Raw genomic sequence first — 15,680 nt, 5'->3', positions numbered from 1 at the left:
GTCGTTAGGCTGGAGTGCAGTGGCATGATCTCAGCTCACTGCAACCTCTGCCTCCTGGGTTCAAGCAATTCTGCCTCAGCCTCCCGAGTAGCTGGGACTACAGGTGCATACCACCATGCCCAGCTAATTTTTGTATTTTTAGTAGAGACATGTATTTTAGTAGTTTCACCATGTTGGCCAGAATGGTCTTGATCTCTTAACCTCGTGATCTACCCACCTCGGCCTCCCAAAGTGCTGGGATCACAGGCGTGAACCACCATGCCTGGCGAGTCAACTATATTTTTAAATTTTAAAACCAGATTAACCAATAATGAATTTTCAAAATTCATCAAAAAGGAAATTTTCATATATACAGCATAGACCTGAAAAAAAACATATGACTGACCCAGAACAGAAAGGCATTTAAAGACCTCTTCTATCCTCACTGGGCATTCATTGCATGGCCCCAGTACCCGTCATTACCACCTGCACACCTAGACCTGTCTCGACCTCACAGTCTCTCCCAGACAGAAGCTAACATAGCAGAGACATCATGAGAGTTCCAAGGTTCATTTTGGGGAGTCTTGATTCCTTTTCAGGTCACTTGTAGGACGGAGAAAGATGCAGACCAGAAATTGCAAGATAATTAGGAGTTTCTTGAATTCAAATTCCTTCCACTAGTGCCTGAGGTTCTGGAGAAGAAGAAGGCAATGGCTTCAAAGCAAAAGGGAGTAACTAAGAAAGTGTCCCCAAGGAGAGGGCAGGAGATCTCTGAAAAAAGTTAAACTCCCAAAGGAAAAGGCAAGGGTGGAGGGAAGATATGGGAAATACATTTTGGACAGTGTCACTTTAAACAGATGGGTATCCTTTCTCTGTGTAGGGCCAGGAACTCCAGACGCTTGAGACAGAGTGAAGGACTGAGAGGAAATCAAGATCACATGGAAAGTCGTTCACACAAATCAAAAGATGCCCTTAGTTATCAGGTGGATTTCGAAAATAGTTTATAACGGTTGATTGACGTTCATGAAAGCGTGCTGGATGGGGCGCGGGGGATTGAAATGAGTGAGAGCACTAGTGTTCTGCCTGCGGATGATCACGAATCTGTTGGGCTGCGAATGGTTTAAAAAGGCAAAGCAATCTAGGGGATGGATTTAAAGCTTCCTAGAGCATCATAATTTATCCCCTGTTTTACTGCTCAAATTGAGATGACTTCTGGTACTAACAGTTCAGAGGAACAAAACCATAGAGAAGGTACGGGTACTGGAAGCAAACCCACAATTTTGTGGGTGCTAGGACCACACTCGAGCCCAACTAAGCTACCAATCATTCCACTGACTTGTCTTTGCTTTGAAAACATTAACTTCATCAACATTCTTCTTGTAGATAATCTTAGACCGGAAAGAAGTCCCTTCCCACCTTCCACCCCTGCCTCAATAAAAAGAATAATCTATTTTTGATTAAAACAAACAAACTTTGGTTTTAAATCCTACTCATGGAGTAGACAAAGGATGCAGACGTTTTCAAACCTGGAACTTCTGACTGGGGAATCTACGGAAATTTCTAACCCTCCTGAAGGACATCATGTCTATGCTTGCCAGGGGTCTGACCCGCTGAACTTCAGGCAGCAGGCACCTCTTCCCACAATAAAAAGATTCAGTTTCATGTCTGAAGGGATAATCTGGCAGCCTCTGGTCCTCTCTGTTCAATGATTTTTCCTGGCGTCTTTCAGTTCTCACTTTTCCAGCGTGTTCATGTTTGAAATTGGGGGCTTTCTACCTGTTTGGTTCAGGTTTCTGGAGTCTAAGAAATTACATGAACAAATAGTACACCCACTTTGGAAAACAGTTCAGTTCAATTTCTTTAAAAGTTAAATTTTATTTTAATATATGCTCTGGTAATTCCACATCTAGGTATCTACTGAATAGAAATGAAAATGTATCTCAACAAAAAGACTAGTGCACAAATGTTCATAGTGGCATTAGTCACAATAGCAAAAAGAGGAAATAACCCAAATGCCCATTAACTGATTAACAGATAACTCAAATACAGTATATCCATAAAAGAGAATATTATTCAGCCATAAAAGGAAATGAAATGCTGATACCTGCTACAACATGGATGAACCTCAAAAACATTATGCTAAGTGAAAGAAACCAGACATAAAAAATCATATATCGTAGAATTCCTTTTATATGGAATGTTCAAAAAAGGCAAATAAATACATAGAGAAAATAAATTAACGGTTGTCTGAGGCCAAGGATAGAAATGGGAATTCACTGCAAATAGGCATGCAGAGACTTTTTGGGGGTTACTGAAAATGTTCTAAAACTGGACTCTGCTAATAGTTGCACAAATCTGTAAATCTACTAAAAAAGATTAAATTGTACACTTAAAAACAGGTGAGTTTTATGGTATGTAAATTATACCTAACAAAAGTGATTTTTTTTTAAAAAAAAATGAGTTCAAGAGTCTTCTACAGCGGCTGTTTCCTTTTACATTTCCAATGCTTGTATTGCCTATCTGTATCAGAGCCATTTTTTGTCAGTATGAAGGATTATCTCATAGTTTTCATTTGCGTTTTAGTGGCTGGGTGCAGTGGCTCACGTCTGTAATCCCAGTACTTTGGGAGGCTGAGGTGGGTAGATCTCTTGAGTTCAGGAGTTTGAGACCAGCCTGGCCAAATGGTGAAACCCCGTCTCTACTAAAAATGCAAAATAGCACCACTCGAACTGTGGTGGTGTGCACCTGTAATTCCAGCTGCTCGGGAGCCTGAGGCAGGAGAATCACTTGAATCTAGGAGGTGGAGGTTGTAGTGAGCCAAGATCACACCACTGCATTTCAGCCTGGGCGACAGAGTGAGACTCTGTCTCAAAAAAAAAAAAAAAAAAAAAAAAAATTGCATTTTAATAATGACTAATGATGTTGAGCATCTTGTCATGTGCTTATTGGCCACTGGTGTATTTTCTTTGGAGAAATACCTATTCAAACCCCTTTTCACTTTCCAATTGTGCTATTTGTCTTATTATTGAGTTGGGATAAAGATCCCTGTCTTTCCAGTCTAGCAATTAAAACAACTACATAAATTGGTATTTATCAAAAAATAAATTTAGAAATTTACTAATACATTTTTTAAAAGATGGGTTCTTACTGTGTTGCCCAATATGAAGTGCAGTGGCTATTCACAGCCTCGATCACAGTGCACTGCAGCTTTCTTTGAACTCCCAGCCCTCCCGCCCCAGCCTCCCAAGTAGCTGAGAATACAGACATGCACCACCACACCCAACTTTAAATTTACTTATGTATTAATTTGTTAAAGGGACCCTTATGGCAACATATCAGTTTTTTTTTTTTTTTTTTTTTGAGATGGAGTCTAGTTCTGTTGCCCAGGCTGGAGTGCAGCGGCCTGATCTCGGCTCACTGCAAGCTCCGCCTCCCAGGTTCAAGCGATTCTCCTGCCTCAGCCTCCTGAGTAGATGGGATTATAGGCGCCCCCGCCACCATGCCCAGCTAATGTTTGTAATTTTACTAGAGACAGGGTTTCACCATGTCAGCCAGGCTGGTCTAGAACTCATGACCTTGTGATCCACCTGCCTCGGCCTTCCAAAGTGCTGGGATTACAAGCGTGAGCAACTGCACCTGGCCATATATAAGTCTTTAAATAAAAACCAAAGCCCTTTCTATGGCTTGCCAGCAGGGTTGAATCTCTGATTACTTCTCTCTTCTCATCTAATTCAAATTGCTTCATTGACTTTCCAGCCCACTGACTGTTGATGTTCTTGGAGATGCCAAGCAGGTTTGTGACTCAGAGTCTTTGCACCTGCTTTTGCTTGGGCCAGAAACCCTCTGACTCCAGATAACTTCATGCTCCCCACAGCTCCTCATTCTTGCCTCAGATATTTTTTTTCCCTGCCTTCCTTCCTCCCCACTCACTCCCTTGCCTCAGCTCTTAGGTCACATTCTTAGGGAATTCTTTCCTGAGGGGAAAACTAATTCATTAATTAATCAATTTATCCATATAGCCTTTTGCTCATTGCATATTCGTTGAGAACCTATCAAGTGCCTTGAAGTAGTTTAGATGTTATGAGTACACCAGTGAACAAAACAGACAACCTTTCTTCCCACAATAAGCTTACTTCCTGGGGAATGGTTTGGAAGAGAAATGCAATAAAATATCCTCACTATCGGGGAGTGACAACAGAAGGATCAGGGGAAGGGTGTCAGGGGTTGTGTCGTTTTATAAGGGTGGTCAGGTAAAACCTATTTGGTAAGATACAATATATGAATGGAGAACTACAGGAAGTGATAAATAAGACTTGCAGATATTTGGAGGAAAAGCATCCAATGAGAGCAAAAATTCTAAGGAAGGAGTGTGTCTTGTGAAATATAAAATAGCCCAATGCAGCTGGAGCAGTGAACCCAGGAGGGGTAGGAGATGAAATCATGACAGTATATATAACAGGGGGCCAGGTCATACAGAGTTTTAAAAACTGTTTTCAAAATTTTAGATTTACTTTGAGTAAGATGAGGCACCAGGGAAGTGTTCTGAACCAGGGAGTGAATGATTGTGAATGACTGAGCTAATATTTAATTATGTCTCTCTGTCTGCTGAGTGTAGAATAAATCATGAGGCAGAAACAGGTAGACCAGCTAAAAGGCTTCCATGATATCCCAAGAGAGAGATGATGGTGGCTCAGCAGAGGTAGCACTGAAGGTAGTGAGAAGTCATCAGATTCTGGATATATTTTTTAAATTTATGGGAATAATTTTTTAAATGTACAATATTTCTCATACTGACAAGTCCTTTGAAAAAGAATTAGGGGCCGGGCGCGGTGGCTCACGCCTGTAATCCCAGCACTTTGGGAGGCTGAGACGGGCGGATCACGAGGTCAGCAGATCGAGACCATCCTGGCTAACACGGTGAAACCCCGTGTCTACTAAAAAATACAAAAAACTAGCTGGGCGAGGTGGCGGGCGCCTGTAGTCCCAGCCACTCGGGAGGCTGAAGCAGGAGAATGGCGTGAACCCCGGAGGCGGAGCTTGCAGTGAGCTGAGATCCGGCCACTGCACTCCAGCCTGGGCGACAGAGCGAGACTCCATCAGGAAGGGAGGAAGGGAGGAAGGGAGGGAGGGAGGGAGGGAGGGAGAGAGAGAGAAAGGAAGGAAGGGAAAAAGAATTAGGAATAAAGTTTGAAAAGGAAGAGAAGAGGGCCATAGGTTTGGCAATTTTTAAAAAGATGACCATGGAAGACCTTTCTGAATGAATGACCTTTGAATAAAGATCTGATTGAAGAGAGGGAGCAAGTCATGTGGATATATGAGGAAATCACAATCCACAGGGAACAACAAGAATAAGAACCCTAAGGCAGAAGAAAGCCTGGTATGTTCAAAGAACTGTAAGAAATCTATGAACGGTGTGAGATTGTGGGTCAGAGAGGTTCGGGGCAGTGAAGAGGAGCAGAAAGTTGAGGGGGCTGGAAAACAGACAAGGTGAGATTGGGGGACAGAGAGACTGGAGGATGGACAGAAAGACTGAAAAAGAGATGGGGGTGCTGAGGACAAAGAGAGAGAGAGACTGAGTGTGGGAACAACTGAGGGGTACTGAAGATATGCTGAGGGGCGGAAAGAAAAGACTGAGAATAAGTGGGCAACTGGGGTTCCAGAGGTGGTGCTGAGGTGGGAGAGACAGACGTTGAAGGACAGTAAGGCATGCAAAGGAGGAATCTGAGATAAAGAAAGGGTAGACTGAAGGGTGGAGAGAAGGAGACTGAGACAGTGAGGGCTACTGAGAGCTGAGGGAAGAACAGACTGAGAGGCCCAGAGAGAAGGAACTGGGAGTTCCGATGCCACATCAGCAGCCTCTGTGTACAGACTCTAGCGTCCCTGCCCCGCTTTAGCAGTTCCTACAGACGCTTGACCTGCCAGGAAAGGAAAGAAACCTGAGCCTCTGCTGAAAGGTGATGGATTTAAAGCCTGGCTGCTGAGGATAAGATAAAGGTCCTCCTGGGAGAGACCAGAGTCCCGAACACCATGACTGTCTGGCTTGCCCGGTGGCTGGGCCCTCTGCTCTTGGTTTCCCTCTGGGGACTCTCGGCTCCAGGTAAGAGGAGGCTGAGGGTCAAGCAGGGCATCCTAAGGGGCCCAGCCTGATTTCCTCCCCTCCATGTCCCACAGCCTCCCTTCTTAGGCGCCTCGGTGAGCACATTCAGCAGTTTCAGGAGAGCTCTGCCCAGGGCCTGGGCCTGAGCCTGGGGCCAGGTGCTGCGGCCCTCCCAAAAGTGGGGTGGCTGGAGCAACTGCTGGACCCCTTCAACGTGTCCGACAGGCGATCCTTCCTGCAGGTGAGGCCAGGAGAAGGGGAGTCCACTGCCCATCCTGCCCTCTCCTCAGTCTCCCTCATCTCTTCCTTCCTCAGTCTGCACTTTTTTCCCTCTCCACATCTCAGTTCTCCCCATCCCTCTGCTTGAATCTATGCCTTCTGTCTGTATCCCTTTTCCTTTCCTGTTTTTTAGATTTGGCCTTAGTCTCCCCTCTCTCCGGGGTCCCACTCCTTTTGTCTCTCAGATCTTGCCTTTCACCATTTCTTTCTCTCTGTCATTCACATTCATTCTCTCACTGCTCCTCCCTACCCACTTCTTCCTGTCCAGACTGGACACAAAACCTACCACCAGTTCTCAGTAGGTAGCAGAAATTTGAACCAGCTTTGGACTCAGACCTAGCTCACAACAGGCACTCAAAGATATCTACCAAAAGAAGGAACAAATTCACCATTTTTCAGTGCTTCCTCTGTATTTAGTCTCCAAAGATCATTCCACTTGGATCTTATTCCTAAATCCATCTGCATTTATGTCTTATTCTACAATTATTACCTCAAGAAATAGCAAGTTCCTTCAATGTGAGAGCCACTCCCTCAGTTCTGGGGATATAAGAGTGAAAAACCAGGCCAAAAATTTGCTTTTGTAGATTTTGCGTTCTAGATGAGATGAATGGGAGAAAAGTGAGCAAGTAAATAAACAAGCTCATTTCAGATACTGTTAAGTACATAAGGAAAGATCCATTAGGGAGAGAGACTGGAACAAACGAGGAATCGAGAATAAGTCAGGACTCTCACTCACAATGCCATTTCTTCTTCCCCATCCCACCTCTTAGCGTTACTGGGTGAATGACCAACATTGGGTTGGCGAGGATGGACCCATATTCCTGCATCTGGGGGGTGAGGGCAGCCTTGGGCCTGGCTCAGTGATGAAAGGTAAGAGGTAAGGTTGGGGGAAAGAAGGAGTTGGGATGCTGGTGGGGACCAGGAAGGGGAGCTGCATATTGCAATGCTGTGAGACCTGAGGAGTGCAAGGACTTAAACTCAACTTGCATCTCACAGCCCCCCACCCATATACTCTTCACAGGCCATCCCGCAGCCCTGGCCCCAGCCTGGGGTGCCTTGGTGATAAGCCTGGAACACAGATTTTATGGCCTGAGTATACCTGCTGGAGGCCTGGAAATGGCCCAGCTCCGCTTCTTGTCCAGCCGCCATGCGTGAGTGGAGAAAGGGAAAGTGTTTATGGTCAAAGGACAGGAATGTCTGTGCTTTGGCATCTCTGCATCTGTGTCTCTCTCCTCCACTGTCTGAAGTCAACCTCTGAGTCTCTGGTTCCCTCTGTTTTCTTCTGTCTTTCATAGTGTCTCGTTTTTTCTCTTTCCATTTCTGGGTCTCTGTCTCTCCCTATCTGTCTTTCTCTTATCCTGTATTCTTTCTGTTTCTGTGTCTCTGTCTGAAGTAAGCCACTGTATCACTGTGCAGACCACCAGCATTTCTTACCTGGATTACAGCCACAGCATTCTCACCATTTTCACCATTTTCCCTGCTCCGCCCTTGACTTCCAGGTGGAAATCAGAGTAATTCTGTTAGAGCATAAACCAGGTCATGATCCTCCCTGGCTTAAGTCCCTCAGACGTCTTCTGCATTGCTCAGAGTAAGGTCAAAGCTTTTACAGTGGCCATGGGGTCCAATGGGTTTTGGCCTCTAGTTAACTCTGACCTCCACTCTCTCACATTGACTGGGCTCCAGCTACACTGAGGTCCTCACTGTCCTCCAGACTTACAGGCACATTCCTGCCTTGAGCCTTTGAACTCATCCCTCTGCATGCTGTGACCTTCCCCCAGATATTTGTATGGCTCCCACCCCAGCCTCCTTCAGTGCATCTCACTCCTATTAACACCCCCCACCATTTTTCCCCCAACTTTACTTCACCTGCTTTTTGTTTCTTTCATCTGCTTTATTCTTACAGAACTTAGCTTTTTCTTTCCTCATTGGTGTCTCTGTCTGTTTCTGTCTGTAACAGTCTCTTTGCCTGTCTGTCTCATTTTCTCCGTCTCTGTATCTACATATGTGCCTCTTCGTCTCTATCTCTGTCTCTCTCTGCATCTTAATCTTTTCTACAAGCTAAACTGTTTTCTAACTACAGCAGGATGGCACCAACTGCAGGCCATTTCAGAAACGTTAGGGAAGAAAGAAAGCTTTTGGGAGGAGAAAGAGGATGTTAGACATATCCAAACTTCACTTTCCATTTCTCTTTGTGTCTGTTCCCTCTCCCAATACCTTCTAACTCATTAGGTTAGGATCCCTCCTTCTCCTCTGAGTAGCCCTCCTTGAGTGCCCTCAACCCTTCCCTACATTTGTCAGGTTTTCATCTAAACTGACTTGGAAATTTTTCCTCTCTTACTTAAAACGAGAAGGGAAAGAGGGTGGAGGCTTTCTAGAAAGTGGACGAGGACAGGGTCTCCCTTGGCCTAGGCACACACGTTCTGAGAAGTGTATGTGGCTTTGAGGACCCTTGAAAACACATCATGAGAAAACAGCCCTGGCTTCTGGCCAGATTCACCCATTCATGTATCTGGATCCGGGTTTCCCCCAGAATGGGGAAATCTTCAGGGATTCCCAGCGATGAGGACCGACCGAGTCCCCCCTCTGACCCTAGGCTGGCTGATGTGGTCTCTGCCCGCCTGGCACTTTCCCGCCTCTTTAACGTCTCCTCCTCCAGCCCCTGGATCTGCTTCGGAGGCTCCTATGCCGGCTCCTTGGCCGCCTGGGCCCGGCTGAAGGTCCTGCGACTCCTGCGGGTGGGCTGGGGGGAGGGAACTCGGACTCCAGGGCCCCAGTCCCAGATAATAGAAATACCCTCCCACCACTACCTTCCTCCCGCCCCCCAAGAATTTTGCACAAGCTGTTCTCACAAAAGCCCGAGATCACACAGCCAGGGAGTGACACAGAGGCAGGAAAATATGCGATTCCAGTCCCTCAGCCCGCAGGCTGACGGCGTCTCCTTCCTTAGTTCCCCCATCTCATTTTCGCGTCCGTTGCCTCCTCCGCCCCGGTGCGGGCCGTGCTGGATTTCTCCGAGTATAATGACGTAAGGATGGAGGGCAGAAGGTGCGGAGGGTGGGGGGGGGGGGGTCCCAGTGGACTGAGACCCTTGACACTTCCGATACCTTCTTCTGCGGTCCGACCACAGGTGGTATCCAGAAGCCTAATGAGCACGGCGATCGGCGGGTCCCTGGAGGTAGGAGGTGGGGCCTAGTCCGAGAGGGACTGGGAGGGAAAAGAGGCCTCGGATGCCAGGGAACAGAAGGCCACAGAAGGGTGAAACCTGAAACGTGGCGAGGTCTAAGGAAGGTCGGAGATCGGGAAAATAGGCAGGTTTTGGAAGAAGGCGTGAGCTGACGAAGAGGCGGGGCACCAAGAAAAGAAGCGCTCCCCAGAAAGGGCGGGGTTTGGGCAGGGACGATCCTATCCGGAGGTGAGGCTCAAGGTGGGGCGGGCCACAACGGAGGGCGGGGCCTGCAGGGACCACCCGAGGAGGAGGGCTGCGGGTCCAAGGTCTGGGGGCGGGGGCCTGGGGGCGGGGGCTTGGGGACCAGGGCCTGGGCCAAGAGCTAGGTCTGCACCCTCTGAGTCTCGTTGCAGGAAAGTGGGGAACCCAAGGAGGACGCAGGTCCTGGGAAGGGAAAGCTGAGGCCCAGCCTAAGTATTGGCGGACATCGCCTCTTGCTTCCCACAGTGCCGGGCGGCGGTGTCCGCCGCCTTCGCGGAAGTGGAGCGGCGGCTGCGCTTGGGTGGAGCGGCTCAAGCAGCGTTGCGGACTGAGCTGAGCGCGTGCGGTACCCTGGGCAGCGCTGAAAACCAGGCGGAGCTGCTGGGGGCGCTGCAGGCACTGGTGGGAGGTGCAGTGCAGTATGATGGGCAGGAGGGAGCGCCGCTAAGCGTGCGACAGCTCTGTGGACTTCTCGGGGGCGGGGGCAACCGCAGCCACTCCACGCCCTACTGCGGTCTTCGTCGGGCGGTGCAGGTGAGCCCAAGGACCCAGGCGTCCACCCACTCTGCACTGACTCCCAGGAGATCTCAGGAACTCATCCTTCTATTTCTGGCTTTTGACCTCTGGGGACATAGGCCTTTGGGCCCTGGCTTGCTGGGAAGAAAGGAGGAATTTATGTCTTATGTATGTACATTGTTCCCTAGATTGTCTTGCACAGCCTGGGCCAGAAGTGTTTAAGCTTTTCCCGAGCAGAGACAGTGGCACAACTGAGGAGCACAGAACCTCAGCTGTCCGGTGTGGGTGACCGGCAGTGGTTGTACCAGACATGTACTGAGTTCGGCTTCTGTAAGTGACTGGCCTAACCCTAACTTTGTCTCCTCAAACAACCTTTTTACTGTGCCCAGAGAAGTCATCTTACAGGTGGTCTGGACTCATTTCGACCCGGCTCTCAGGCATTGTGTAACCTGTAGATGTTGAGCTGGAGAAGGTGGAAGCCATGCTAGTGTGCGCATGTGCTTGGCCCTCACATGCCTCCTCACGCACACACCGAGGTCTCCACTTGAATGATCTTCCCTTCAGCCTGTTCTTTCTCTGTGTCCCCATTTCAGGGATGCCCCCCTTTCCCCAGCCACCAGACTAGAAACTTGAGCCTTGTTTTAGTGGCTTCCTTCCCATTTTCTAGCTAGCCTGTCAATTACTGAGTCCTCCTCAGTCTGCATGGACAACTCTGTAGTCCATCCCGTCTGCTTTCTACGCCTACCTCTGCTGTCCTGCTAGGAACCTCCATCCTTTCTTGCCTGGATCCCTTCCCAGTCTACACTCTGGTCTCATGGTTTTCACTTCATCTCTACAATCCAGCTTCCTCATAGCATCCACAGAGATCCTTGTAAATATAACCTTGTCCCTCCTCTACTCAAAACCACAGCTCCTCAAAGACCCCAGGGTAAGGTTGCCAGATACAATACAGGATGCCCAGTTAAATTTGAATTTCAGATATACAACAGATTTTTTTTTAGTATAAGCATCTCCCAAATACTACATATGGTAAAGTTAAATGTTCAAATTCCAGCTCCATTTTCTAGTCGTAATCTTGGGCAAACTTGAGCAAGTGACTTAATTCTCTATGCCTGTTTCCACATCTATAAAGTGGGAATACAAACAGTACTTCTCTCATAGGGTTGTTTCAAGAACTAAAAGAGGTAATATTTGTAACGTTCTAAGAATAATGCAGGTCTACAGTAAGTATTCCATAAACCCTTGCTATTGTTATTATTATAAGGCTTTACATATTTTAACCCTCTTAATATATTAGTCTTCCTAACACCTTAACATCTATGTACATGCTGTTTACTTTGCTTAGATTATTCATCTTCAAGTCTCAACAGGATGCCCTCCCTCAGGAAGCCATGATCCCTCAAGATAAGTCAGCCTTCCCACCTCCGACTTCGATAGCTCTGTGTTCTCTTTAGCATTTTACAGAGCCTGTCATCATACATTTTTTATTGCCTGTCTTCCCCCCTGGATTGAGTCCTGTGACAGCAGAACCTGGAGCTGTCTTGATTGCCACCATGTGTCCAATAGTATACAACATTTATCTGAGCACATGGTAGGTGGTCAACAAATAGGGAGGGAAGGGATGAATTAATCTGATGTTATGGGTTAGCTTTACCCTGAAAGCACAGTGAGCTACGGATTTTAAGCAGGGGAGACATAATACAATTTGAGCTCCGAGCATTCCAGACCTTTGCACATGCTATTTCCTCTATTTATTATGCCTTCTCTCTCTATCTTTGTTTGGCTCAGTCCTACTCATTTCTCAAGGTCTTATCCTTTGCAGGATGCTTTCCCTGAGCCCATCATGTTTCCTCTGGGATCCCTGCCGTCTGGCCTTTTTCCATCATAGCCCTGATCACTCTGGGCTGTCACTGCTGGGGGGCTGTGTGAGTCTTTCTGCCAGGACTGTGAGCTCCTTGAAGGGAGTATTACAAATGTTCTGGTCATCACTGAGGAAAGCTCTGAAAATGATTATTAAAGGAGAGTGGTGGGCTGGCTGTATACCCACACTTACAGGTATCTCCCTACACAGATGTCACCTGTGAGAATCCCAGATGTCCTTTCTCCCAGCTCCCTGCACTGCCCTCCCAGCTAGACCTATGTGAGAAGGTGTTCGGGCTCTCAGCCTTGTCAGTAGCCCAGGCTGTGGCTCAGACAAACTCCTACTACGGTGGCCAGACCCCTGGGGCTAACCAAGTGCTGTTTGTTAATGGTGAGCATGCTATCAAAACCTGTCTCCTAAGCCTCCACCTAGCCCCAGCTCAACATAGCCCCATCCTCTCCCAGCCCCCATCTACCTAGCCCCATCCTCTCCTTTCTTTCCAGGGGACACAGACCCCTGGCACGTGCTAAGTGTAACGCAGGCTTTAGGATCCTCAGAATCAGCTCTTCTTATCCGCACTGGCTCCCACTGCTTGGACATGGCACCTGAGAGGCCCTCAGACTCCCCCAGCGTCCGCCTAGGGCGCCAGGTAAGACAAAAACGTCTCTGAATAATTTGCATTCTCATTTGAATAATCACTTGCATGTTCCTTCCTTCTGCTGGTGCTGAAATCTGACTTTCAAAATTATTCCCACCTCCCCACAGAACATCTTTCAGCAGCTACAGACCTGGCTCAAGCTAGCAAAGGAGAGCCAGGTTAAGGGTGAGGTCTGAATCTCATACCCTTTCCACTCCCTGCATGGTCACCTCTGTCCTGGACACACTTACTCACTGAACAAAAGAAAGCAGCTTGTTTTGAAAGAAGAAACTCCCAGGAATTGGGATTCAGCACCTGTTCCGCATGTAACCGGCATGTGTCTGCAAACATCTTTATTCCCAACTTCAAGTGCTTTATCTCAGAGAGTTATGGAAATACAAGTAGATGATTATTCTCATTGTAAATATTGGTATTTTGAATGTTAAATATCAAACAAATGTGACTCCTCATGCTGGTGTCCTCCCCCTGCTGATCAGGTTCTGGTTCAAATTCTGCCACTCCAGCTCCTGGGTTAGGGGCTTTGCTGTAAGTTTCTCTTTCTGGACTTTAGATCCTGAACCTGTCCTTGCTTCTCAGTTTATCTCACTGTACCCCTTTCCCTCAGTCTCTTCCTCTCTCTTTCCCCTGTCACTATTTGTCTTTCTAATCTCCTGTTTCTCTGAATATCTTCATTTCTATCTCTGTGTTTTTGTCTATTTCTCTGTTTGTCTTTCTGTTTTTCAGTCTGTGTTTTTGTCTCTGGCTCTCTGTCAGTGTCTTTGTCTCACCTCTCTCTCTTGCTCTGCCCTGGCTGTTTCCACTTTTCTATTTCTGACTCTCATTTTTGTTCTCTGTGTGTCTCCTAGTCACTTTCTCTCTCACTGTATCTCTGGCTATATTTCCCTCTCTCCTCTGCTGTGTCCTCAATCTGTTTGTCTTCCTGAGGCTCTGTTTCTGTCTCTGATGCTCTTCTTCTGTATCTCTATTTCTTTTCCTGTCACTTAGTCTTTGTCCTTCTCTATCTCTCTCATTTAGTCTTCCTTCCACACTCTTCACCCTTCACTCACCATCTCTTCCCACAATCAAATATCACTCCCTGGTACTTCCAGCTTCCAACCCTAGGAATTCATCATTCTGGTGGAGACTCCTTCCAGGGCCTGGGAGGATAGGGCTAATCCTAAGGGTGCCTGCTTAGGCTATGTTAGCTGTGACAAGAACCTGCCATAGATTTGCACTGTTCTTTCCTAAAGAGCAATTGTTTTCAACAATAAATACTTCTCAGCTTTTTGTACATCTTTGTATGCACAGAGATGGTAGTTTTAGAGTTTTACCCAGTTTCATATTTCCTTGTTGGTAAGAGGCAGCCTCCTCATGCTATCATACCAGAGTCAATCTCCACTACAGATTAGTTCTGCCTGTTCTTGATCTTTATATAAATGGAAACATGCAGTATATACTATATGTTTTTGTGTCTAGAAGTTTGAAATCAAGGTGTCAGCAGAGCCATTCTCTTTCTCACAGCTCTAGGGTAGAATCCTTCCTTGCCTTCTAATCCTTCCTTGACCAAAAATGAGAGTCAGAAATAGAGCAGTGGAAATAGCCAGGGCAGAGCAAGAGAGAGAGGGGAGACAAAGACACTGACGGAGAGTCAAAAATAAAATTACAGATTGAAGAACAGAAAGACAAACAGAGAAAGAGACAAAAACAAAGAGATAGAAATGAAGATATTCAAAGAAACAGAAGGAGATTAGAAAGACAAATAGAGAATGCTTCCGTGCCTCTTCTGGCTTCTGGTGTTTGCCAGCACTCCTGTGTTCCTTGGCCTGTAGATGCATTACTCCAGTCACATGGCCGTTTTCCCTGTGTGCCTTCACATCACCTTCCTTCTGCACGTGCCTATCCATATGTCCAAATTTCCCCTTTTATGAGAATACCAGCTATCTTGGGCTAGACCCAGCCTATTGATCTGATTTTAAGTTGGTTACCTCTGTGAAGACCCTGATTCCAAATATGGTCACAGACTGAGGTACTGAGGTACTAGGGGTGAGGAGTTCATTGTATCTTTTTTGGGGAGAAGGTGGGACACAGTTCAACCCACAACACCACCCAAATGATAACAAGTGAAGGCTATTTATTCAGAACTTGCTGTACCAAGACAATCCACCACCATTATTTGTGTTTGGCAGCGATTCACAACAGGCAGAGGAGTGGGAAAGCACTATAGTGGAAAAAAGAGAAGGTTCTTGGTATGCCTTAACTAGAGGCTATGGCATGGGGAAGCTGTGGGCAGGCTAACTAGAAGAGGGGCATCATATGTGATTGGTTGGGAGTACATGTATGGCTTTCCTTCATTGGTCCTAAGTTGAAAGCAAGGGCAAAAATTAGGGAATTGTGAGTTATTATATTTACTAAGTGCTAGCCATTTGGAGCCAATTGGAACAGGGGTATTATTGTTTGTCTTCTCCTACTGTTTGCTACAGATAGTAGCTCGACTTCCTGGACTGGTTACTATAATAGTAGGTTGGCTTTCTGGGCTGGTTACTGCAGAGGTCTGTTTTTACTTTTAGTTTGGCCATTATCCATTTGTATATTCAATCTCTCAAACTTTTTATCTTGGATCTCATATGGCTTGGGGATTGCTCTCTAGTTCAGGGAGTTTACAAGTCTACTGTGCATTCAGCCAGAGACAGTATCCTTTCTGGTCTTTTCTGAGCAAGCCCACCCTTGTGCATGTGTACAGTCTTCCAGACCACCAGAGATGAGTGGGCGGTCTGGATGACTGTGCACATGCACAAGGGTAGGGTGCCCTTCGGTCATCCCTAGATGTCATTTTTAAATTTCCGGTAGATTTCTAAATTAAACATATTAACTTGTATGCTTCTGT

The 15,680-nt window shown here is 46.7% G+C and overlaps 1 protein-coding gene across 1 annotated transcript; it reads left to right on the top strand.

The window, feature by feature from the left end:
• Positions 1-5,997: 5,997 nt before the first annotated feature.
• On the top strand, positions 5,998-13,221 carry PRSS16 (serine protease 16). The gene is made up of 12 exons (XM_023191615.2): positions 5,998-6,076; positions 6,151-6,317; positions 7,126-7,225; positions 7,377-7,506; positions 8,949-9,072; positions 9,303-9,380; positions 9,483-9,530; positions 10,029-10,316; positions 10,487-10,628; positions 12,370-12,549; positions 12,663-12,808; positions 12,925-13,221. Exons 1-12 carry the CDS (start codon positions 6,007-6,009, stop codon positions 12,991-12,993), a joined length of 1,542 nt encoding a protein of 513 aa, XP_023047383.1. The 5' UTR covers positions 5,998-6,006; the 3' UTR covers positions 12,994-13,221.
• The last annotated feature ends 2,459 nt before the right edge of the window (positions 13,222-15,680 follow it).

Source organism: Piliocolobus tephrosceles, chromosome 5, assembly GCF_002776525.5.
Source record: "Piliocolobus tephrosceles isolate RC106 chromosome 5, ASM277652v3, whole genome shotgun sequence".
Lineage (NCBI taxonomy): Eukaryota > Metazoa > Chordata > Mammalia > Primates > Cercopithecidae > Piliocolobus > Piliocolobus tephrosceles.
The sequence above is the reverse complement of the archived record's forward strand: the minus strand, read 5'-3'. Positions and strand labels throughout refer to the sequence as shown.